The sequence below is a fragment of the Sceloporus undulatus genome, chromosome 9, assembly GCF_019175285.1.
Source record: "Sceloporus undulatus isolate JIND9_A2432 ecotype Alabama chromosome 9, SceUnd_v1.1, whole genome shotgun sequence".
Classification (NCBI taxonomy): Eukaryota; Metazoa; Chordata; class Lepidosauria; order Squamata; family Phrynosomatidae; genus Sceloporus; species Sceloporus undulatus.
The window spans coordinates 15343536-15368192 of NC_056530.1; the positions used below are offsets into that span (position 1 = coordinate 15343536).

A 24657-nucleotide genomic window follows, 5' to 3' on the forward strand; every position below is an offset into this window, starting at 1 on the left:
ACCCTCCCTGCTCTCAGCTTTGTCCTGAGCTCTCTGGCCAGAGCAAAGCCAAGCCTGCTTCCTGCCTAGATACATTTCTATGCAACAAAGGACAATAATCAGTTGTTTGGGGAATTCCCCATTTTGCTCAGCAACAAAGGATTTAATTTGCTGCCCTCTCCCCATGGCATATTCACCAGCTGACCTGTTCTATAATTCTGTATGCATAACTAGCAATGCCTGTCAGTTTCCCCGACTCCATTTCACTCCCTCTCTTTTTCTTGATTTCTGCATTGAGGCAGAGGCCTGTCTTTTCAAAATCTTAATGGGGGCAAGCTAGAGGCATCTTTTGGGAATCAGCGGCAGCACCTGCTGCAGAATGCTGCTATTTGGACCAGAAAACATGGCTATACTGGGGCTGCCCTTGAAGACCACTCGCCCCACTGGTCAGGAGATGGGAGCAGGGCCTTCTCTGCTGTGGCACCCCAGTCCTCCTCCAAAGGTTGCTCTTGGGGGCTTAATTCTGGCACCAAATTAAAACATGGATTTTTTATTAAAGCCGTGGAGCTCTAACTATTTTGGCCACATCTCTACATCTGCCAGGTCTCAAACTGCTTCCAACTTGTTCTGAACTGTTTCCTTGTTTAATGTGTTCTTAAGCTCTTATCTGTTACTTTTATCAAAATTTAAATTGATTGTATTGGCAAGCTACCCTGAGATCTCCTGATACAGGTCAGGATATAAATACTTTAATATTAAAGTATGTGAGCAAAAGCCTCTCTTCTCTCCTCTACCAGCCTCCCCTCAGGGCTGCTTTTCTCCCAGTAAGCCTAAAGGGAGATGAGGATAAATAACTAAATGCATTGGGGAGAGGTAACCAGGGGTGGTAGGGATGAAAGCAGCGGCAGGTTCTGCCCAGCAAGGTCAGAAGGCTCAACTCCAACTCAGCCTGGAAGCAATCTGGGCAAACATGGGCCATTCTCTGCTTCTCTCTCAATGCCCGGCCTACCTCACAGGGTGGCTGGGAGCACAGAACCTCTTGGATGAGACAATGGCAAACGTGACAAAATAAAGGCCCTTTCCTCTGTACTGTCAAGCCCTTCCAGCACACCACAACAGAAAGAGAGAAATATCTGGTCTGGGAGCTGCGGTTGGGACCAGACACCCTCCAAGGGAAAGGGCCTTCCATCTGGCCGCTGTCCCTCTGCCTGCAAGGAGCCCCGCTGCCCCGCCAACCCTTCCTGGCCCACCTGTGTCGGTTTTTGTTCTTCCGCTTCTTGTGGCTGCTGTGGTGGCTGCCCGAGGCAGAAGAGGCGGCCTTCTGGGGCTTCACTCCCTGGACAGCGCTGTCCAGTTCTTCGGCCTCCTCTTGACTCGGCTCGTTTTCCTGGTTGTGGAAGTCCGGAGACGTGTCGCTCTCCGTCCCGCTGCCAGGCTCCCCTGGGAAGGGAGGAACACAGAGAAAGCCTCAACTGAGGGACTCTGGCACCGATCGCCCAGGCGGCTAGAACGACCATCAGGTACCCCTGGACATTTGCCAGGGAGAGGGGGAAACGGCACCCCAGATCAGTCAAGGTGCCCACCTCTGCTTTGCAGGGTCTGCAAGGCATAGGATTAGGGGGAAAGGAGTCCAGAGGCAAAGGGGAGGGAAAGACAACTTACGTTTCTCAATGAGCTGGTCCTGCACTCCAGCCAATGCGCTGACTGCCTACAAAACCAGAGGAGAGGCCTGAAGAAAGAAGACTGGGCAACTGGGAGACAGAGAAAAGGAAGGGCAGCAGGAAAGGCCAGCAGCCAGCACCCTGGCCCCATTCCAGCCCTACTTTCATCCCCATCTCTGGCCATTGACACCATGGTGGGGGGCCCTGCCTTCAGGGGACAGGATCCAGAGGAGTGCCATGAGCTGCTGTTCTTAATTCTTGTTATTATGATACAGAGCAGACTTTGTTGTGATTTTACTATGCCACAGACAATGGCCAGCCAATGAAACAATGTACTTACTTACTTATTTGTTTTGAATGTTAAAATTACTTTTCCAAATAAAGACTATGGCTGTTTTATTTTATGGTTCACGCAGCCCAAGGACCACATTGGAGTAGACAGAGAGGCCGGCTGAGAGTTGCATGGCCAGTGGCCCTGAATCCTCTGGCTGCATTTTGTCTGGCATGCTCTCAGGAGCAGGTGCATCCTGATGAGCGATGCACACAGCATAGGTGCAAGGCCTCCCTTTCATGCATCCCATGCACTGGGTGGGCAAGAGAGAGGCGCAGCAGCAGCCCCGATGGCAAGCAGGACAAGGGACTCACGGCGGCCGAGGTGACGGAGGACTTGCTGAAGAGGCGCTCAGCTTCCTTGAACTTGCGGTTCCGCCGGTCGTTCTTGCTGTTGGAGTTCCTGGCAAAGGCGAGAGCGAAAGAGGGAGAAAGAGAGAGCGCATCATTCATGAGAGAAGCCAGAGTCGCAGCAGGGCCTCCAGCCTAGGGAGGTGTGTGCAGACGTACGCCGAGGCTTGAGCACATGTGGGAAGTGTGGCTTTCTCTGTGTATCTGTGTGTGTGTGTTTGGTTGAGGGGCTTGCTCTCCGGAAGACCACCTCTGGCCATCAAGGGCCCCTCATGTGCCCTTCCCAAGCCCTGCTTGCGGGCCCTGAGGGAATGGGACAGGGGGCGTTGGGAGGCACCAAGGCTGCAGGGGCACAAAGGGGGCAGCCGAAGCACCTGGAGCCCCCAGAAGGAGAAGGAGAAGAAGGGAGCAGGTAGGGGCAAGCGGTAAACGGGCTGGGAAATTGGAGGAAAATGTCCAGGGATGGGGAGGTCTGAGAGGGATGCCTGGCTCCCAAAACCCATTTCCCCAGTGACAATGGGAATGTGAGCTATGATCAAGAACCAGGATTTGGAGGTCTAGATGGATGCTCCTGTACCTAAGGGCAAGGAGGTCCCTTTGGGGTCAGAAGAGAGGCCCAAGATGGTGCTCAAAGAGCTGCAGCCCCTTTGCTGACTTTTGGGAGATGGTGCCAGGGGAGGTGGCTGTGGGTTTGGGACCCCTCTGGGGTAGTTTCCCTTCAATACCCCTTGCCCCCCCCCCCAAAAACCCTGCCTTACTTCTGGTTGGTGAGGTAGCGGTCCCAGCCGCGGATGATGTTTCCGTACATCTGGGTGTCCTCCAGGTAGCTGCCCTCGAAGGCATAGATTTGGCGTTCCAAATTGGCCAGAGTCTCCTGTGGAGGAAGAGGAAGAAGGAGGGATTAACGGAAAGGAGGAAGGAGAAAAGGAAGAGGGGATTGGTGGAAAGGAGGAAAGAGAAGAGGAAAAGGAAGAAGGGGTTGATGGAAAGGAAGAAGGAGGAAAGGAAAAGGAAGAGGGGATTGATGGAAAGGAGGAAGGAGAATAGGAAAAGGAAAAGGGGATTGATGGAAAGGAGGAAGGAGAAGAGGAAAAGGAAGAAAGGACTGATGGAAAGGAGGAAGGAGAAGGGGAAAAGGAAAAGGGGATTGATGGAAAGGAGGAAGAAAGAAAGGAAAAGGAAGAATGAATTAAAGGAAAGGGGAAAGGGAGATGAAGTGATTAATGGAAGGGAAGAAGGAGAAAAGGAAAAGAGAGGATTGCTGGAAAGGGAAGGAAAGAAGGGATTAAAGGAAAGGAGAAAGGAAAAGGGAGAGGAAGGAAGGGGTTAATGGGAGGAAGGAGAAAAGGAAAGCGAGAGAGGCAAGGAAAGAAGGGATAACTGGAGAGGAGGAAGGGCTGGGAAGCGAAGGGAAGGAGAGAGAAGGGGGGATGGATGGATGTCTTTGGGGAGGGGGCGTCCTCCCGTGCCCTCCCTCTCACCGCCAGCTCCTGCTTCCTCTTGACCAGTTCGGCCAGCTCCCTGCGTGTGTCCGGTATCTGCGGGGGGGCTCCGGCCTTCGGGGGAGGGCCTGAGACCCCGGAGACCCCCCCTCCGCCGCCCCCCGAGACCCCCCCTCCGCCCCCTCCGCCGCCGCCATGAAGAGCCGCCATCGAAGGAAGAAGGGAGGGAGGAAGGCAGGCCCCAGAACGCCTCCGCCCGGAAGAAGCAGCAGAGGCAGGCAGGCGGCAGCGGAGGAGGAGCCAAGTAGGCCTGGGCTGGGCCTGGGCCTGGCCTAGTGCTGCTTCCGCCGCCAGAGAGGCCTCGCTCGGGGCCCAGGCCCAGCCTCGGGCCCCTTGAAATACACACACCTCCTGCAGGCCTCCAACCCTCTGGGTCTCAAGGCACACTCTCTCGGCCTCTCTTGGTGGGGCAAGACCCTTCCCCACACAGCCTTCTTGCCAAGGAAGGACCCCTGAAGGTGGAGGCAGAGGGCTACAAGGCCAGCCATAACAGCAACGACAACAACAACAACAACAACTACACTTCTAGATGCCATTGCGTTGGGAAGGGGGATATTAGCCCCCAGTGTACAAATACTGCCTCCCCCCCCATGAAATAGACCCAAAATGTACATATAAAGACACACACACCCAGGATCTTCAGTCCAGCCCTATCTTTCTGCCCTGAAAGAGGACCCCACCCAAAAAGCCACAGAATCAGAATCCTAGAGTTGGAAAGGGTCCTCTTCTTCTGCCATGCAGGAACTCACAGTCAAAGGCCTCCTTGCAACAGAGGGCCATCCAGTCTCTATTTAAAAACAGCCTCCAAAGGAGGAGACTCCACCAACCTCCAAGACAAGAGCCTTCCACTGTCAAACAGTCCTTACTCTTTTCCTGGAGCTTGCATCCATTGCTCCATTGCATCCTATTCTCTGTAGCAGCAGAAAACAAGCTTGTTCCATCCCCAGCATGAGAGCCCTTCAAATATTAGCCTTGCTGAACAAGAATGCTCTCTGCCCATGGTCAGGAGGTTACTCTGGTGGCAGCCGCTGCTTACTTGGCCTGTTGTACATAGGCACACGCTGCTATACTAGGATCATCCAGAGCAGAATCCCTTTCTTCCCCAGGTCCATTGCATTGGTTTTTGTGGGTTTTTCGGGCTCTGTGGCCATGTTCTAGAAGAATTTCTTCCTGACATTTCGCCAGCATCTGTGGCTGGCATCTTCAGAGATCCATTGCATTTACTCCTCCAGCCCTCCTTCGCCACCCTCCCAATGCCAACGCTGCAGGAAAACCTCCAGATAAGGCCGAGGACAAGGAAGAAAAAGGGGCTGGGCTGAGCTCTCGGGAAGAGATTTTGTTGGAGGCTTTGTTAACTAAGGGAAGCCTGTATTTTGAAACATTAGGGCTGGCATTCTTGGCCTTGAGGCCGGACATGCAAGGCTTTTGTGGGAGGCATCTTGGGTCCCATACTGAAAGGCCAGCTATAAATACATAAACAAATGGGGGTACATCACTGCCAGCGCCCCCAGAGAGCGTAAAAATCCACCTGGTAGAGCGGCTCTCCCTTGTTCAAAATGGAGACCAGGCAGGAAAAATAAGAGATGCTTTTAGCTCCGGATTATGGGCCTCTAGGTCCAAGATATTTCACCATTAAAATGGTGTAAGATGGGAGACAGCTGGTGGTTCTCAAAAGAAATGTTCCTGAGAACTGGAGAGAAATGCCAGAGAATACTTCACCTTCTCCCCATTTTCTGCCATTTTAAATAGTTACTTTTTAGGGACGAGAGGCTGCCTGCTTTGGAGAAAGAAAGAATATCACAACGATGGTGTGTTCAAACTAAATTTACAAATCTTTTATTAAAAAAAAAGAACTATAATGAAGGAGACTGACTGCTGTCCAAAGCTGTTTCCATCCGCCACCTTCTGTCTCAATAACCGGTCTTTGGCCCCACATTTACGATAAACCCACAGTGCCCTTAACTGGGCACACAATCCTATGTGCAAAATACATTTTTGCAAAACGGAAGCCCACTCAAACCTGTGGAACAGTAAAAGAAAAGCTACATCCAGCACAGTTTTTCCTTTGCTCCAGGGGTGCTTGTCCACAACTTCCAAGGGTATTTGTGCACAGCCTCTGGAGGAGCCAAAGTTCCCTACCTCTTCCTTTTCACAAGGTGCCTACACACTGAACCAGAGAAATATAAACCTGCGCAAAGTTTTCAGGACAGAAAAAGGGTTAAACTCTTGTACTGTTCCCCACAGTATACACCATGTCTGCCTCTCCCTATCAAAGGAATAAGTGGGTGCTGGCATCCATGGGTTCACAGTAAGAGAATGTTCTTTAATACTTTGCTGGAAATTATACCCACCGTACCAAGTGAAAAATAGGTCCACGGGGCAACAGAAGTGCCTGAGAAACATACACACACCCCTGCCGCAGCCATTCCCATTTTACCAGTAAGGAATCCACAGAGATCAACACAGGGAAATGCTCTCTTTTTACTCTAGATCACGCAGCCTGGGAGCTGCAAACATGTATCCCTGGAAACAGATTTTGCTGCAAAACTGCCTACATGCATCATAGAAATCCATATAAAGTCTTTTAATTTCTTTCATTTTAACACATTAATAAAAACAACTAAAGACATTACAGAACACTCCCCGGTCCTTTGTATATCCCAAAATTCTACTTTAAAAAATAAGTAGGCTCTATATTTTAGCTGTTTGTGGGGGAAGGAGCGGGGACAGGAAGAAATCAATACAACAGTATCGGTTATTTGGAAACGGTCCTCATTGTCCAGTGTGGATTGTGGCCTTTATTTTAAAAACAGACAGAGACGCTGCTTTGTTGGCTGGCTCCTTCACACCTTTGGACCAGTCGGAACCACCATCAGCCCAGTGGACCTGTGTGAGGAGTTCCCCAAATGAGCTGTAACCTTTCCCACGGAGGAGAGCAGTTTAAGGCAGTGAAAGGCATCAGTGCAGCAACGCTCCGGCCGTCCAGCCTGCGCTCAGGGTCTGAGTTCGGCTGCAGGAACAGCTCCAGGTTCCCGGAGGGGCTTCTCAGGTCGACTCTTGCTCTTCCTCCTCTTCCTCCTCCTCCTCTTCTGACTTCTGGTCCACCTCTGTGGTGTCTGACGACTCGTGGAGGAGAACATACTCCCTGCTGCTGAACCCAAATTTCAACACGTCCTTCTCTTTTAGTTCATAGTAACGCTGAGGCTCAATGCGCTGGTTGTTCAGAAACGTGCCGTTGCCCGAGCCAAGGTCTATGATGTACGGTTTCACCTTCCGGCCCGCAGTGCCATCCGGCCGAGTGTATTGCACCAACCTGGGAAAGAGACAGGAGATTCGGACTGAGCGCCACGTGCTTCTGAGCGTTAAAGAGTCCACCCACCCCTCCACTCCCATTTCCAGGAATCCCAACTGAACCTGTCTCATTAAAAAGATTGTATGTAAAGCGCTGTATAAATTTACAGCGCTTTATAAATAAAGGTTGATAATAATAATAACCCAAAACCATCTCTTTCCCTGATCTCCACATTTCTGGCACATACTCCTTGCTCCCACACCTAGAACTGCCCATCACTCTCACAACCAAAACCCCTCACCCTCCTCAACCTCTCTGCCTCCTTTGACACAGCTGATCCCCCCTTCCTCCCGCTTTATTCTCTGTATCCCTCAAGCAGTTCTGATCCAACTCCTCTATTTGCTTACTCTGCTGTGGTTCAAACTCAACATGTTCAAACTAAACCTAGACTCACCCAGCAGTCTTCTCTCTACCACTGTCTCCATTCTCACCCTTGGTCAGTCCCATTCGCTCTGTCTAAACTATGCACCTAATCTCTTGCCCCCTCCTCAAATCTTGGCTCCCCGTTAACTCCAAAGGCTTACACCCCAGGAATTATGCTAGCAGATGCTTCCTGTCCTGACCTACAAAGCCTTCCCAGCCAAGACACAGAATGCAAGATTTCAAGGGGCAACCCATTAAAAGGTTTCTCCAAATGCCCATCTGGAGCCCAGACTTACCGGTACTGAAAGACGGCGTGCTGTTTGGAGCAGGAGGGGTGGTCTATGGGGATGTCTGCGATGCGCCGGTGCCGGCCCAGAAGGTAGGCGCTCTGCCTGTGAATGTACATGACGGGCAGGACCTCATCGTTCTTGAAGGGGTAGAGCCGCCAGCGCTTTTTGGGGATGCGTGCCTCAGGGGGCTCCGTGTACTTGATCACGACGCCACGGAAAGTGTTGGTGTCCTCCAGCAGGGCCCCAGACAGCTCAAAGCTCGGCTGCTCCTTGTTCCCTGCCTCTTGGCCAGTGCTCCCTCCGCCACCAGGCCCCTTCGCCTCCCGGTTTTCCTCGTCGCCGCTGGCCTCCATCAGCCGCCGATGCTCCCGCCGCTGAGCGTCGTAGAGCTCCCGTTGGGCCTGATGGTCCGGGAAGCGCTGGCCACCCCTCTCCCTGTCATGGCCGTCTCTGCGGGGCTTCCTCCGGCCAGCATGGTCCCGGTGCCGCTCTCTGTCGCCACTTCTCTCCCGTCGAGGCTCAAGCGCAGAGTGGTCCCGATGCGGCCGTTCTTCGTGTCCCCTCCGAGGATGGTCCTCTCGCTCCTAAAAGTACAGAACTGTGAGTGGTAGGATCAAAGGCCAATGGAAGGACATATAAATACACAAAATGGGCAACTTGCCTCCTGGATGGCAAGCCCTCATCTGCTAGGGACTGCATTGCTATTTCGGAGCCTTTTCACATGATTACACTGACTGTGGAATCAAGGGACTTGTAGTTTAGGGATGCCCAGGCATTAAAGGAGAAGGAAGCAGTGTGGCCCAATGGCTTGAGCATTGGACCGTGGGGGAGATGCCACTCTCCCAGCCTCCTCTGGGGAAGGGAGGCCATGCCCCCCGTACCTGCTTGACCCTGGCGGGGGCTCCTCGACTCCTCCTGTCTCGGGGCGACCGGCTCCTCTCCGCCTCGGCCTCTTCCTCCTCCTTCACCGCCGGGGCCCCTTCCTGATGCTGCTGCTGCTTCTGCGTCGGGGGCCTCCTGCTCCGCTTCCTGCTCCGCCTCTGGGGCTCCGTCCTTCCAGAGAGACAGAAAGGCCCTTGAGGCGCCTCCGGCCCCATCCCTTCCCCCTTCCTTCCTTCCCTCCTTCCCTCGCGGGGCGTCCCTCACCTTCCCTCCCCGGAGTCCCCGGAAGGAGCCGGGGCCAGAGGCGCGCTTCGCTTCCCGGGGCGGCGCCTGCTCCTGTGTCCGCTCCTGCTCCGCCGCCGTCTCCCTGCTCCTCGGCCTCGGCGGCGCTCCTCGCCTTCCTCCTCCATCGCGGACCCGACAGGCACCCCCGGCTCCCCACCGGACCCCTCGCGCTCGCCTTCGGCCCCGCTTCCGCTTCCAGGTCACAGGAAAGCAGCCGCGATGACGCACTTCCGGACTCTCCGACGCTACGTGCGCTCCAAATGATATACAAAGCTCGGACGCCCCCTGGACAGTGCGCATGCGCATTCTTTCCGGCGGAGGCGACGCGTGGGCGTGACGTCATCCTGCGCGCCGCGGGGAGAGGATTCCAGGAGCGCGTCGTTCGCCATGGCAACGTGGGCACAACAGGCCTGGCGGGCGAAGGCGCCTGAGGCTCTCTCCATCCGGCGCCATGATCCCTCCGGCGGACTCTCTGCTCCGCTACGAGACGCCGGTCCTGGTCAGCCGCAACACCGAGAAGCGCTCGCCAAAGGTAGGCAAGCGAGGAGAGAGGGAGGCAGGCAGGCTCGGTAAGGGCGGAGCCTGAACGCCTCTCTCCGCCTCTGTGTCTCCGCCTAGGCCCGGCCTTTGAAGGGCGCCGCTCCGCTCCCGGGGCCCCCGACCCCCTCCGCGCCGCCGCCGCAGCCTCCGCCGATCCCTCCTCCTTCTCCGGGAAAAGGAAAGGCCCCCTCCGCCGCCCTCGCAGCCGCCGCCGCCGAGACCGGGAAGCAGACCGAGGAGGTGCTCAACGCCATCCTTCCGCCCCGGTGAGCCTTTAGGGAGGGAAGGCAAGGGAAAGCAAGGCAAGGCAAAGCGACCCCCCCCCCCCGCACAAACACTCCCTCTCTGTGCCCCTCTGCCTGCAGGGAATGGACGGAAGAGAACCAGCTATGGATCCAGGCAGTGTCCAGCGTGCCCAGCACCCGCATGGACGTCGTCCACCTCCAGGAGCAGCTGGACCTCAAGCTCCAGCAGCGCCAGGCCAGGGAGACCGGCATCTGCCCCGTCCGCAGGGAGCTCTACTCTCAGTGCTTCGGTGAGCAGCACAGGGGCCCTTGGCTGGACACTGAGTGACCCTTGAGTCACGAGCCTCCCCTGGCCACCACAGGCCTCCCAGAGGGTCTCAGGGGAGTCAGGGGTCATGTCCCTCTGTCCCTACGTTGGCAGATGAGCTGATCCGCCAGGTGACCATCAACTGCGCAGAGCGGGGGCTGCTGCTGCTGCGCGTGAGGGACGAGATCCGGATGACCATTGCCGCCTACCAGACGCTCTACGAGAGCAGCGTGGCCTTCGGCATGCGCAAGGCCCTCCAGGCAGAGCAGGGAAAGGCCGACATGGAGAAGAGGGTAAGCGGGGGCCCCTGAGGAAAGGGGCAGGCCCTCAGACCCTCCAGCACCCTTACAGCCGGCATGCCTTCCCTCTCTCTCTCTCTCTCTTTCTCTCAAGATCGCAGACCTGGAGGACGAGAAGCGCGACCTGGAGAGGCAGGTCAATGAGCAGAAGGCCAAGTGCGAGGCCATCGAGAAGCGAGAGCTGGAGAGGCGGCAGGTGGAGGAGAAGAAGCACACGGAGGAGGTCCAGTTCTTGAAACGGACCAACCAGCAGCTCAAGGTCAGTCTGCCCGTCTCTGTCCAGTCCTCGCAGTGTGGTCCTCTGTCCCAACCCTATTAACCTCCAGCCCCAGGAGGGTCACCCTGCCTTCCTTCATGGGACCACTCTGGCTGCTTTGCTCAATGCCATTCACTCCCTGCTGAAACAGACATTGAAAACCCAGTCCCATAGGTGGGCTGCCTAGACAGACCTACCCACGCCTGGCTGCATGCGGGACTGTGCCTTAGTTGAGAGCAGGAGTCCATTGCAAGCATGGCAGCCTCCCCTCCAAGAACTACAGAACCCGAGACTGGCTGAGTTGGTCCTGAAGAATACTTAACCAAGCTTTATTCACAGAGAGGCCTGTCCCATTCAAGAGTGGCCAGCTCAGGGACATGTGCCGACTTCCTTCCCTGTTTGGCAGGCACTGTAACTATGGCATCCCCAAAAAGAGAGCCAGAAAGTAGCACAGCAGGAGGTTCTTCCCCAGCTCTAGGGCCTGTTTTTGTAGGGAAGAAGCCAGTTTGAATGCCAAGCCAGAATTGTGCTTGCTTAGCAAGCCATCACGGCTCCTCCTTTAGTTTCCCTTCCAAGCAGTTACAGGATTTCATAACTGGGGGGGAATAAAGCTGTGTTTTTGTCTGAAAGCTTGGCCTCCAGGCTCAAAAAGAAACCAGCCAGAGAATTGGATGTGGCACCCAGGAACCGCTCCCTAAGCAGTGGTTAGCCAGTCCCATCCTTCTCCTAACTGAGCAGCACACCAACTTGTCCTCGTCTCTGTGCCAAGCCCCAAACCAACAGCTGACATTCAGTGCCCAACTGCCAGACCTCAAAGGCATTCATGGCCAGGCCTGAAAAGCAAGGGATGCAGAAACCACAATTTCAGCAAGTTTGACTGAATTTCCCTTGTAGAAGTTTACATTTTGAAGTGAAACCCTGCCGGCACACGGTGCCAGCTCTCCACTTCCTGCTCATGCCACAACAGATTTCCATGCCAAGAATGAGAGAAATTAATTTATAAAGCATGGGGTGAGGAATGTAAGAACAAAGGAGACCACCGCTACCCTGCCTTCACACTCCAGGCGCCTCCACCACTTTCAGGCACACTGGTTCCAAGAAGCGTGACAAAACCTTGGTTCACTTTCTCTTATTTTTGCATTTCAGGCGCAACTGGAAGGCATCATTGCCCCAAAGAAGTAGGCCTTCTGATGACCGAGTGCAGGAATTATCCGTGGCCAGAAAACAAGCAGTTCTTCCCAGGGTTCCTCGCCCCCTTTTCCAAAGAGAACCCCTTTTGCCTGGAGCAACTAAGATTCAAACAACAATCAAACCCTATCCCCACTCTGTGCCTTTGGAAATTCCTCTCAGTTGGATTGGGATTTGCCTCAGCGTTTCACGCTTGCTGGGATTTTTCTAAAGATGACTTTTTATACAGTAGCCTTGTACCTTCCCAGGACAACATTCACATAGCTGTGTTCTATGCAGTAGCATGTCAGTCCTGGGCCAGTCTCAGCCTGAGCAGGGCAAAAGGCTGTGAAAAGCCACATTAAAGTTCACTCACAACTTTGAGCTTGGCCTGTTTGTTTAATTGGCATTATTCTCCCACTAGATTTCTCTGGCTTCAGGGTCTCCTGCCCTTCTTGCCTCCTAGCAAGTGAAGACTTTTGCTGGTATTCAAAGCTACAGACAATCACTCCCATCTTCTCTTAAGGTAAATGTCAACCATTTTAGTTCCAGTGATTACAGCAGCTGTGCATTTACCTGTCCAGTAAAACCACAGGTGCTGTAGCCAGGTTGTTTGCAGTAGGTTCTTTTAACACCTTCACCATAGTTAAAAAACACTGCCTGATGTTAACCATGGAAATTATTTACAAGCTCTCTTTAAAACTCCAGTATTATGCTAGGCAAACTTACAGTGTGTTCATGCCCCATACAGGCAGGCATCACCCATGGCATAAGCAGACTGACTGCTTCTAGTCCTTGAGCCGACCACCAAAGCAGAGAAAGACACAGGAACTATTGCTTATGTTTATTTTTCTTATTTTTCAGTCTCTGACCACCTGTTTCCTGTTTTTTCTTGTTCCTGTTTTTATTCTTGACATTGTGAGTGTCATAGTAGCGGACACCAACTTTCTTGGACTGCTGCTGCCGCTCCGCTCGTCTCCTCTGTGGAAGCAGAAGCAAAACAGACATTGACTCCCAAGGGTCCCCCATTGCCAGTTAAAGAGATAGGACCAAAGGCTGCCATTCACAAATTTCCCCCTTCCATAGTTTGTAAGGCCCTTTGAACCACTGCCTCCCTTGTGCTCTCTGAAGCTGCAGAGAAGGGGGCAGATTCTGCAGGCACCCACCTCCTTCGAAGTCAGCTTCTTGCAAGGCTTCTTCACCAGATCAGCATCTGTGTCCTCTTCTGCCTCCTCTGCCTCTTCTTTCTTCCTCTTCCCAACTTTCCTCAGATTCCCTTTTTAGAAAACAAGCAGCATTTCATTAAAGGTGAGGGGGCAAGTACATCCAAGGTTTTGCTGGTGCCTAGGACCATTACAGGGTGGGGGTTCCTCTGACACTCAATAATCTGCTTCAGAGAGTACAGCCTTCCCTTGGCTCCTGCTTCACTTGGGGTTGAGATACATCTAGGCAGCCAGTAACAGGTCCCAGCTCTCCATCCCTGCCCCCCCCCCCCCCCCCGCACACATACACACCGATAGCCACAAGGACACATTCCTTTTACTACTGAAAATGCATGAGTACCTCAAGCTTGCTGGATGCAGTACCTGAGAAGAAAAATCCCTCCACAAAGGCCCTGCAGCCCCCCCACCCCCTACCCAGGTGTGTTAACTCCCAAAAGGAAATTTGCCTGCTGCTGGGATAGATGCCCCTTACCTCCAGTTGTCTCTGCTGCCCCAGCCGTGGAGTCCAGCTGCGATTTGGCAAAGACTTTTTCACTCAGCCCTTTGGGAATTCTGCCAGATAGAAAGGAAGGCAAATAGGTTTCTACAAAATCTCCCCACTGGTGCTCCTCAGCCCTTGTTGCTGCAATGCTGTGTGCCCCACTGTGTTGGCCTCAGCCTTCTGGACCCTCCCACCTGAGTGACCAGCTCAAACCAGCTTCATTCTGCACTGGAGGAAGAAGGGGAGCAAATCCTAGTGACAACAACTTCATGGTGCTGACCGCAAAAGGCAGCTCACCTGATCGCTGAGAACCGCTTGGCCTTGGCCTTCTCCAGGAACTTCTTGCACTTGGCAATCTTCTCATCCAGCGACTTCAGCAGCGCCTTTGGGTCCTGCCCAGAGGCTGGCCGACGGAATTGGCCATGGGGCTGCTCTTCCTCCGCCTCCTCCCCTTCTTCCTCCTCTGGCTCACTGTAAGTCTCATCTGCCCCCAGCACATCCACAGGGACCAGGTCTTCTTGTGAGAACTGAGGGGCCACGTTGAGCTTCCCAAAGTTCTGCCGCACTTGAGACAAGGGCCACGTGGCTGCTAAGGCCGGGCGGTCATCACTCCCTGCCTCTTCTGCGGGGCTCTCAGTCAGCCCCACATCCTCTGTCAACTGTGTGCTCTGGGTGGCAGCTGCAGGTGCTTCTGAGGTAGCTGCTGTAGGCTGGAAAAAAGAGTAGAAGAAAAGGTGGAAGGGAGTGGAAACAGAAATGCCTCTGCAAGCCACAGTTACCAATGCACATAGAGACACACAATCTCTGCCAATGTGTTCCCTCTTGTCCAAGCAATCTGGGTATCACCTTCCTCTGGTTGGCCTTTAACTGATGCTCAGAAATTGATCAGCACACTGACACTATGAAAAGATCACTGAGGATTACCTTTGAGCATGTACAAAGACACACTTCTATCCCACAGCAACCACAATCCATGCAGTCCTTACCTGGGGGCCTGGCTCCATATTCGGGGGCTTCACAAAGTAGGGGATCCGGCCCCTCTGCCAGTCGTTGAGCACCATTTTGCTGACAGTGCGCACATCAGGCTCTCCTCCCTGAAACAAACAGCAGGAGCCCTCCTTCAGGGCCTCACAGGCACCCAGACCAACCAGGGCAGAGACAAGCAGGGCCCTCCAGTTGCAGGGCCCAGTAGGGCTGCCTGCCTGCTTCTAGGAAGTCACTCCAGAGAAAAAGGGAACTGGGGCACTGACGGACTAAAAATCCCATCTTCCCAGGACAGAAAATGCCACCCTACACACACACGTACATGTGACCCCTTCTCCTTAGAGCCATGGCCTGCCAATTTCTTGGATGCATGGAACCAGAGATGACACACTGAAGCTGGCCCCACTACAAGAGCCCCTGCCCCCTCCACTCTTGGCCCCCCACACACATTCCCAGGGGGTGGCATCAATTCCCAAATACCCTTTGACACAAATGGCCCAACTCTGCTGAATCAACCAGCAGTGCAACAACCAGCCCGCCTTCCTCTTGGCCAATCATTTCTTTCCCCTGCCTGCCCCTCTCCCCAATGACCCAGTAGCCAAAACCTGACCCTGCAAGGAAGAAAAGGCCGGCTCCTTCACCTTGAGCAGTTTCCCAGTCTGAAAAGCCAACTTCTCCAAGAAGTCCTCTGCATTCTCCCAGATGTCAATCTTGTAGGTCTTGCTGATGTACTCTGGCTTGGCCCGCTCCAGCACTGTGGCAATGTGATCTTCTGGAGTCTTGATTTTTTCTACCTGAACCTGAAAACAGCCCAATGGAGATCCGAAGATGGTTTCTCTTCTGAGTGAACAAACCTTTGGCCTCCCGAGTTCCCAAAAAGCATAGTAGCAGCAGCAAGGAGGAACAGGTGGCACAGGAGGATCAGGGATGGATGTTGGGAATCCCTTGCACCCACCACTGCCCCAGTAATCTGTATGAGGACATTTCAAGCCCCTGGGCCTCCATGCCTTTTGGACAGAGAAAAGACAGAGGAGCCCAGGCAGGGTCACAAGAAGCTTCATCCAGAGGCCCCTTCCCCCAAACTCACCACTCCCTTCAGGACAATGTCTGTCTCCGTGTCTCCAGAGGGGTACACCACGCCTGGGCAGTCAATCAGGAATATGCGACGCATCAAGGTGATGTACTGCCACACCTACAGGAGCAGAGAACAGAGCAGAATTCACGCTCTTTTCTTTAGCAAGAATTAAAGGTAGCAGCAGTGGCTTTAGGCTGGGATGAAACGGGAGCATGCATGGTCCCAGGCTGCCACCCGCGTACCAAATTTCAGGTTCACGGGGACCTCCACCCTGTGGCTAAAACTTCTTAGCTTTCTTCCTGCCACACTATTTCATAGTCAACTGGGAGTCTTGCCTTGGTTTCCCCAGCAATGGGAGCCACGTTGCAGACTTTCTTGGAGCGGAGAGTGTTGATGATGGAGCTCTTCCCTACATTGGGGTAGCCAATGAAGCCCACGCTGATCTGCTTCTTGTCCACATGCAACTGTTGGGGAATGAAGGCGGAGAAAGACAAGCATATTACCAAGGTCTCAGAGAATCCTATAAAGGGCTTCCAGACAGGCTGTGAATGCCCAAGGAGAAGGGAAGCCTGACTTAACAGGGAAGCGAAATGGAAGCTGGTTGCCTGAAAAGGGCCCCAGCTACTTATTTCCACCCCCCAAAGGGGGGGCACTCCACACTATCCTAGGCACTGCATGGAATTAGCAGGACAGAAAGTCACTGGTGTACCTTTCCAAACTGCCTCAAGAGTTGGATGAAGGCTCCCTTTCCAAAGGGATTTGTGAGGCTTGCATGAAAAGCCAAGGTCGGGTACTCCTGGGAGAGAACAGCCACCCAGCGTTTCTAGGAGGAAGAGGGAGGGAGAGCAGTCATTCACCCACCATCTTTTGAGGGACAACTGCCCAACCAAGAAAAGTCCATAAAATCTCCCCAAGCCCAGGAAGTGATGCTTTGCTTAACACTTTGGGAAATCCAAATTCTGTTCCAAAACTGGTCTCCTTGCTTTCTCCAAGCAATAGCTTTCAGCTAACAGGAAGCAGACCGGCTGCAGCCTGAGCATCACACAAGGCTCTTTCAAACTGACAGAGAAATGGGTAACAGGAGGCAGCCCCTGTCTTTCCCCACACTCCCTGACTTACTGTGGCCCAGGTTGGCACAAGGTCACATTTATTCAAGACAAAGATGAGATGCTTCCAGTGTTTCTCCTTCTTCAGGTAGGCCTCTACATGAGGGGATCGGGTTCCCATTGGGTCTCTGGCATCCAGCACTTGCACAACGACATCTGAGGAATCGATCACCTTGTGGTTCACAGAGAGAGCAAGGGACCACTCAGACTGGATGGAAATGTTCTATGGGATTCCCTAAATTCCACACTAATTCTGTGGCAACAGGGCAGGCAAGGTCACCTTGCCTCTTTTGTAGCCTCCCCCAGAGTATCCAAAACAGCAAAAGATACTAAAGAGCAGGGTGGCAATTGTGTGGACCTCCTCTGCCAAGCAGAGTGACCCCCTCCCATGCAGCTCGGAAATACCAAGAGGGCTACCCAACTCTCACCGCTGCCGAAGGAAGAGCAGGTTTTCAATGGCTTGCCCTCAAAAGCCTAGCACTGATTGAGAGGGGACCAAGCTCCAGCCCTTGTCCCATCGTAGAATGCAGGAACACTAGAGAATCCACTGTGTGAAGGCCACCTGTTGGAGCTGATTACAGTTGGCACAAGGAGACTGAACAGCTCCTTTCAAGTGGCAGCTTCAGCATTCACTAATAAAATCCTTTTCATCAACAAAGACGCTGCCAGGAAGAAGCAACCATGACTGGAAACCTGAAAGTCCCATTGCCTTCTCTCCTGATGATGGGATTCTGCCCATTGGGCTACTGCAATATGCTTAGTTCTGGCTGGCAGGCTTCAGCACTCCTAAAAAAAGCAGTGACTGCACACTAAGAGCTGTGCTTTGTTAAGTGTCCAAAGCAGAGAAGAGGGGGCAGACCCTGGAGTTTATCAGACAAGGGGAATTGGAAGTATAATCTGATGGTAATCTGAATGCAATCATGGGGTTTAACGTTATTGTGTGATAACCCACTACACACAAATTCAGGCAATGGGAAGTCAGTCCGAACACAATCATGTGGTTTCACGTTATTGCGTGATACACTGCCACACGCAAATTCGGGTAATGGCATGCTATTTTCGGGCAATGGGGAGTCAGTTCAAATGCAATGCATATTCACATAATTGTGCGAAACTGGCCCCACTTTCTTTTCATTCGAATTTAAGAGAAATTCTTCCCATTTGATAAACTCCCCTGCTGGACCAAGCATTGGGAAAGAAGAGAGGGCTGTGTTCTGAATGATTCTCTTCCTGCTTCTTCCCCCCTTCCAGTCCCTTTCTGTCCATACCTTATAGAGTTCTCCCCAGATCCGCTTGGACTGTCCCTTCTTGTAGATCTCCTCTTGCGCCTCATCCCTATAATCAGAACCATCAGCAGCTCAGACACTCTGCCAGACTGACCTGCTGGAGTTACCCTCAAGCCAGAGCAACCTAGCCCCAGGCTCAAATGGGGTGCCCATCCCAAGCACATACAGGTGCTGAAGGTTACAGCAAGCAGACTAGACCCCTTTCCACAGAGCCCCAGAACAGAAATCCCAGGATGGGGGCAAAGAAGAGAGAAAGGCCAAGGAGGCAGGTCCTAGAGCTGCAGCCAACACTGTGCCTTTGTGGGAACCCAAGTGATGGTGGACTGCAGAACTCCTTCCCACCTTGGGAGTTGGGAGTTACAGTCCAAGGTTGTCTCAAGGAGCACCCCCGCATTAAACAAGAGGAACATGTGCCCATTCAGGGACAGCTATTTGGGCACAGCAGGCCACAGGTGCAGAGAGGAGCTCTGCTCTACTTCCAGACAAAAGCACAGCCAAGACCCACTCAGTGATGTGGGCAGGTTTTTGAAAAAGATTCAGCCCCACTGGCTATAAGGCGCAAGAAGGCCACCCAGGAGAATGTGATTCAGAGGCAGCCTTCATGCAACAGGCTTCTATAGATAGAAAGCCACAATCTGCCTCAAGGGAAAGGACTGGGGGGGGGAGTCCTTTCACCAAGGAAGAGGAGAAAGAGACTGCACCAGCAGCTCACCGCACTCCCGTGTCTTCCGTCACTAGATCCCGGTCCTTCTCCCGATCGTAGCTGCTGGCCTCGGTGGCGGCATTTTCTACCAGAGCCTGCACGTCGCTTACCAAGAGATTGGGCCGCTTCCTTTGCGATTTGGGGCCAAATGTTGTTTCAAAGGTTTCTGTGTCAAGAATGTGTACTTTGGAATTCTGAAAGGGAGAAGAGAGTTCTGAAAGGGAGAAGAGAAGATGTGAACCCCTGGCTTTCCTCAACTCAGTGGAAGAGCCCTGTGCTCAGCGAGGCAAGCAAAAGGGGCTGCCCAAAACCAGAGCATTTCTCAGATACAGGCTTCATCAATACAAAAGCAGCAGCAACAGCAGCAAAGCCAAACCAGGCCGCTTCTTCTGTTGCCCCAATCCTCCCCCCACTATTTACTCAGCCAAGGTAATTAAACCTACAATGGTTCAACCACAATTCAACTGTTCTCTCTCCCTGTCGCATTGCTTCATCAGCAAGGCTGTCCAGACCCTGCCAAAATCCACATTTGCCAAGGCTAATCTGCCTCAGATTTCAATTCCACCTTTGAAAGGCCAGCTGCAACTAACCAGCCCCTTTCTTGGAACAGAATCTTCTCCAGCTCCAGCAACAATGGTTCATTTAGCAATATTTGCCTGAGTTGCAGAGAGCCTTTTCTTAATTTAGGATGTTTTCATTTTATTAGAGACACATGGAAACTCCTCCAGAACCATCTCAAGCACTAGATCTCAAGACGCAGAAAAGAAAAGAAACAGGGCTAGCAAGCCATAGTGGAGGGGAATCTTGGACTTGAGATGAAAGTGTAGGCTTGGGGCTGTGTGAACTGGTGAGCCAAGAAGCTGCACATTCTTCATGTCAGGCCCAGGCCATGTCCTGGGGGCAGCTGGCCCCACCACCTCCTCCACAGAAGCAACACCAATCTTGTCCAGGCCTGTCCCTTCCAAAGGCACATCAGTACCACCCAAAAGAGATATTTAGGGGTGGCTCAAAAGGGGGCAGCTGTGGACTGTTTATCAACATCTGACAAAGAACAAGTTGGTTTCACCCAGAAGTCAAGCAGCAGGTCAGTCAATGGGTCTTCTGACCCACAGCTGTGAAATGTGAGCACTTCCTAACAGGCTTCTCCTCCACACAAGCCCAGTCCCAAAGGCCAGTCACAAGCCAACTACTTTCCTGACACACAATTTGTGCAAACAGGCCAAGAGGAGGAGGGAGACAGATTTGAAAAGGGAATCACCACAGGCCTGCTGAGACCCTTTCTCCCTCTTGCCTGGCCAACTGTGAAAGACACTCGGAATCCCTTTTGGGCAACAAAGACTCACAAAAACCTGCCCTCCTTCTTCGGAAGCAAAGAACCAGGGTGAGTGTGCATAAGGAGAAACTTCTGTTGGTGTTTATTTTGCAAAGCTATGGTCCAAAACACACTGGAGAAATAATCCAGTTTCAAATTGCTTTAACTGCCCTGGCTCAGTGCTAGGGAATCCTGGGAACTGTACCATATATACTCGGCTATAAGTCAAGAAATGTATGCAAAAAAATTGAGCCTAAAATCTTTGGATTGATGTATATACTGGTCAATGGGATTTTGAAAGCTTCCCCCATCTCCTCCTCTCCCTGGATCTCTGCCCCACAGAGCACCCCACTTTCCTTCTCTTCTCAATGGAATGTTAAATCCTTCTCCTCCAGCACCAGGGAAGTGGTGTTAGGTGTTAGGGAGAGGTCCAGAGACAGAGGAGGAGGGAGGGAAGTGTTTTCTTTTTATTTTCTCCTTTACATCTTTCATTATAATCCCCTAAATTCTACCCTCAACTTATCCACGGGTGATATCAAAATCCATGATTTCGGCCCTAAAACCTTCCCTCGACTTATACATGAGGTCAACTTGTACACGAGTATAGACAGTAATTTATTATAGCACCAGAGCTCCCAGACAGAGAAAACTAAGTATTTCACAAAACTACAGTTCCCAGAATTCCCTAGTATTGAGTCAGGGCAGTTAAAGTGATCTCAAACTGGATTATTTCTGCTGTTTTGGATCCAAGTTACACTAGGTCTTCCTACTGCAAAGCCATGACAGCTGAGCCTGCAGGATGTTTTTCCACTCAATGCATGAGCAATAGACAAAGAGAGAAGACAATCCCATGGCTTCCCCAAAGTTCAGTAGGCATGAGAGGGGGAGTGTGAGGAGAGAGACATGAATTCAAATCTCTAGATACTTGGTGGGGAAAGGAAGACCCTGGCTCTCAAGAGGAGAAGCAGCAGACTCACATGAGGCTTGATTCGGTCATGGAGGAGAGAGAGGGGCAGTTTGCTTTGCTTCATGACCACTCTGTAGGGATCCTTCATCACTGACTCCATCTCCTCTTGGAACTTCTGGAGAGATGACTGCTTGATCACACGTGTATTTCCTGCATTAAAAGAGATGCATAACTGCCTGCACAGAGACCCTCTTCACTACGATCCAGATGCCGGCACCCACCACATCATGGCTTGAAGCAGAATGAGCAGGAAAGTGTTTTTGAAGCAGCTGAGAGGCTGGCCCCCCTCCCCAGCAAGTGCCTCTGCCATATCCAGCGCAATGAACACCCCACCTCACCCCCTGCACCTTCCACCCAAGGAGCCCACCCCAGGACTAAGGGCCCATGCAGCAGAGCTGAGGACAGGCTCACCAAACCACTTAATGCTAGGCTCCACTCTGGCTACTGTGCCAGGTGCCACCGTGGACTGGAACTGCAGCGGCCGGATCACTTGCCCACGGTTGTTCCTGTGAAGGAAGAGGAGAACACAGAGTTTACCTCCTCTCAGCTTGCCTTGGAAACATAACCTGGAGTCTGAGTCCAATCAGGTTCACTACCCCTTACCAGCACAGCCTTAGGTTCAATCCCCACCATCTTCATACAAAGCTGGGAAAACACAGCTAGCATGGACAAAGGCCAAGCAAAATGCTCCAGTCCTTCACTGTGCGACTTCTTATGTAAGTTAAGAGGATGAATATAATAAAAGTTCTCAAACATTTGCAGTGAAGGATTGCAGAAAGTGTGATTAACAGAAGCAAACCACCACCTCCCCCGGCCCCCACCTTATAACTCAGGAGGGAAGGAAGGAGAAACAGCCAGTCCCTTTCCCAACCCCTTGCCTGAGCAGAAAGGGCAGGCAAAGGCTGGAGCCAAACCCCGCCAGACGGCAGAACACCAGTGGTCCAGCTCCAGGTGAAGGACTGGAAGCAATAAAAAATCCTTGGCCATGACTCAGGCAGGAGGGCAACAGGGTCAGTGAGGTGGAGACAGGAATGTCTGTTATCCGAAGCCGATGCTTTTCCACAAGCCAAGCCAAGCAATGGAGCCGAGCCTCTGAAAAACACATTGCTAAGAGATTCCACATTTTACTCTTGGCCCAGTTCACAGGCAGGAAGGAAAGAGAAGTGGGGGGGGAGGGGAGGAGAGAGATGTTTGGGAGAATACAGCGAGCCTGCTTCCATTTAGCACCTGCTCATGGGTATGGAGTGCATGCCGGAGCATCACAGGGCATGAAATTGACTTGTTTACAGAGGGGAGGGAAAATCCAAGTCAGAAAGGAACAGAAGGCTACTTAGCCCTTGGTGCTGAGGGAAGCCACAGCCTTAGCCCCAACCCAGCTCCAGCCTCCCTCGAAGGCACCCCCAGTTCTCCCCCCATAATGCCAGCATAGCTGCCATGCAACCCCACACATAGCAGGATCAAGCTCAAGGGGCAACAACTCTGTCCCAATCTTCTAATCTTTGTCTCTCATCTTGTCATGTCTGGGAGTCGGGTTTTAAAAAGATGGTCACCCACAAGGGCTGCCCAGAAAGAGACAGAGATGTAGAGAAGCATGGCCCAGAATGCTGCTGGGGTAAAAGGCTGTAGGAAGGACAAAAACTGCATCATCCCAAGGATGATGGGGGGGCAAAGGAAGTCTCATCAGCACCTACCGTTTATACTTGACTATAAGTCGACCTCATGTATAAGTCGAGGGCAGGATTGGGGGGCCAAAATTATGGATTTTGATATGACCCATAGATACATCGAGGGTAAAACTTAGGAGCATTTAACAAAGGATATAAAGAATGAAGGAGAGGGAAACAATGCCAAATAACTTACAACATTTCACCAGGCATAGCTGTTTGTACTCACACTAAAGGTTGGATGAATGAGAGAATAAAGGGGGGGTCAGTGCTTCCAAGACAGATTATACTCTTGCCTTTCACCAGGAGATGTTTCCTTCTTTTAATAAGAATTAAAGTATAGGACTTAACACTGAACTGTGAATATGTCGACTCAGGTTTTGGGGGCCAATTTTTAGACTCAAATTTCTAGACTTTTACATAAGTATATACAGTAACTCACTTGAGTATTATCACCAACTACTTCAACAGGCAAAGGGCAAAAAGCCTTGCATTCAGCCTCCTGCTTCTGAGTAATAAGACTCTGATTGAAGCCAGGCCTAGTCAGAACCTCCTCCGTTCTGGGGCCACATTTTTATCGGGAAGAAGGGCAATCAGCAGCCTTCCAGAGGCCTCCAGTTTGCAGCCCTTCTTCCTGCAAGGCTCGCATTTCTGTTAGTGTATGTGAGGCCTTACTCTAATGGGCACCGGAGAGTGGCAGAAGCCCTTCCTCCAGGAGGGCACAGACTAGATGCTCCCTTGAAGCCTCTGGATGTTTGTTTCAGGAGGGACCGCCTCCATTATGCTTCGATGTGGGAACAGAAACTTGTTGCATGGTTAATTAACCTTATTTTCATTCAATGAATTTGCTCTGTGTTTTTCACCTGATGGCAAAACCGAACGATGACGCACCTTAGGAGCAGGTGACATGTGACAGGAAATTTGTGGGTCACTAGAATCCTAGAGTTGGAAGAGACTCCAAGAAGGGCCCTGATCCAGTCCAACCCCTTTATTCTGCCATGCAGGAAATCTCCATCAAAGCATCCCCATTGACAGATGGCCATCCAGCCTCTGCTTAAAGACTTCCAAGAAGGAGACTCCGAGGGAGTGTGTCCTTACTCTCAGGAGGTTCCTCCTAATGTTGAGGTGGAACCTCTTTTCCTGGAGCCTATTAAGGGCTCCTTCTCTAATTAGAGATGACAATGGGGGGGGATAACTCCACGGTCCTGACTAAAGCCCTCTCCTCCCCAGGAGAGCTGCTCCCAAGAGGCAGCCTTTAGCCCCTGAAGGCAAGAGTGCTCCCCAGGAGTTTCATGCAGGGTTCCTTCTTGCAGCCAGGCCTTGTAATGGAAGCTGCCCCTCCTACTCTGGGGCTGCTTCCCTATTGCCTCCCTCACCTGCGCTCCTTCTGGCGGTACATGTTCAGCCGCCGGATGGTGGCCCGGTCCCGCATGTTGTGGCCCCCGGCGCCGGACGGACGGTCTGTAAGGAGACACAGAAAGAGAGGAGTCCTCCCTCGTCAGCGCAGGGGACGCAGAGGAGGGCCAGCCAGCCAGCCGCCTCCCAGGTGCCTTGAATGGGGCTTCTCTCACCGGGGTTAGTGCTGGCCCGCGAGGGGTTGACCGTGGCCCGGCCCTTAAACCTCGCCTTCACCATCGCGAAGAAGAAGAAGCTGCAGCCCAGTCGGAGAGAAAGACACGCCGGAAAGAAAGGGCTTCCGGGAAGGGCGGTGACGCACTTCCGCCGCGCCGCGGCCCAGTTCGCGAGCCGGCCGCCGCCGCCGCCGTCGCGTGACGTCACTCCGAGGCCTGTGGGCGTGGCTCCTCTCGTTGGGGGCGTGGCTCCTCTCCTTGGGGGCGTGGCTCAAAGACTGAGTGCACTGCGCTCAAGCGCTGCGAGTGGCACTCGCTCGCTGTGGCGCCTACGGAAGAGGCTCAAGAGCTTCTTTATGCCCACTAAAATGGCGTCCTTTAAAAGAAAGGACAGATAGAACCAAGGCCTGGATATAAAGAAGACATGGATACAGAGGGACAATGGATAGATAGATAGATAGATAGATAGATATGGC

The 24657-nt window shown here is 52.6% G+C and overlaps 4 protein-coding genes across 8 annotated transcripts in view; 1 reads left to right on the top strand and 3 right to left on the bottom strand.

Annotated features, from left to right (window-relative positions):
* The window catches only part of MEAF6 (MYST/Esa1 associated factor 6), a 6569-nt gene extending 2581 nt beyond the window's left edge, over positions 1–3988 (bottom strand). For all 4 annotated transcript variants that reach the window (XR_006100792.1, XR_006100791.1, XM_042440783.1 and 1 more), the window contains exons 1-5: positions 3803–3988; positions 3080–3195; positions 2286–2373; positions 1642–1687; positions 1230–1419 (exon numbers count right to left, since the gene is read on the bottom strand). Coding sequence is in view for 2 of the 4 variants with exons in the window: in XM_042440783.1 (XP_042296717.1) it covers positions 1230–1419; positions 1642–1687; positions 2286–2373; positions 3080–3195; positions 3803–3973 (611 nt within the window). In the remaining 2 variants the exon portion in view is untranslated. The remainder of the gene's footprint in view (positions 1–1229; positions 1420–1641; positions 1688–2285; positions 2374–3079; positions 3196–3802) is intronic.
* A 1648-nt stretch (positions 3989–5636) lies between these two features.
* Positions 5637–9316, bottom strand: SNIP1 (Smad nuclear interacting protein 1). Of its 2 annotated transcripts, XM_042439756.1 has the most exons (4): positions 8975–9226; positions 8710–8881; positions 7835–8412; positions 5637–7136 (listed from the first exon to the last, which is right to left on the bottom strand). In XM_042439756.1, exons 1-4 carry the CDS (start codon positions 9118–9120, stop codon positions 6869–6871), a joined length of 1164 nt encoding a protein of 387 aa, XP_042295690.1. In that variant the 5' UTR covers positions 9121–9226; the 3' UTR covers positions 5637–6868. The 2 variants fall into 2 exon arrangements, with proteins under 2 accessions (XP_042295690.1, XP_042295689.1); XM_042439755.1 differs by lacking the exon at positions 8710–8881 and having other exon boundaries at positions 8975–9316.
* Positions 9317–9320: 4 nt separating this feature from the next.
* DNALI1 (dynein axonemal light intermediate chain 1) lies at positions 9321–12193 on the top strand. Its single transcript, XM_042439757.1, has 6 exons — positions 9321–9527; positions 9614–9801; positions 9901–10070; positions 10202–10380; positions 10481–10645; positions 11789–12193. The coding sequence occupies exons 1-6, from the start codon at positions 9447–9449 to the stop codon at positions 11822–11824; spliced, it is 819 nt and encodes a 272-aa protein (XP_042295691.1). The 5' UTR covers positions 9321–9446; the 3' UTR covers positions 11825–12193.
* A 445-nt stretch (positions 12194–12638) lies between these two features.
* GNL2 (G protein nucleolar 2) lies at positions 12639–24340 on the bottom strand. Its single transcript, XM_042439754.1, has 16 exons — positions 24182–24340; positions 23987–24071; positions 21358–21452; positions 20957–21096; positions 18677–18861; positions 17947–18013; positions 16692–16850; positions 16282–16395; positions 15908–16036; positions 15585–15689; positions 15139–15297; positions 14500–14607; positions 13811–14223; positions 13505–13584; positions 12976–13085; positions 12639–12790 (listed from the first exon to the last, which is right to left on the bottom strand). Exons 1-16 carry the CDS (start codon positions 24243–24245, stop codon positions 12641–12643), a joined length of 2163 nt encoding a protein of 720 aa, XP_042295688.1. The 5' UTR covers positions 24246–24340; the 3' UTR covers positions 12639–12640.
* Positions 24341–24657: the final 317 nt, after the last annotated feature.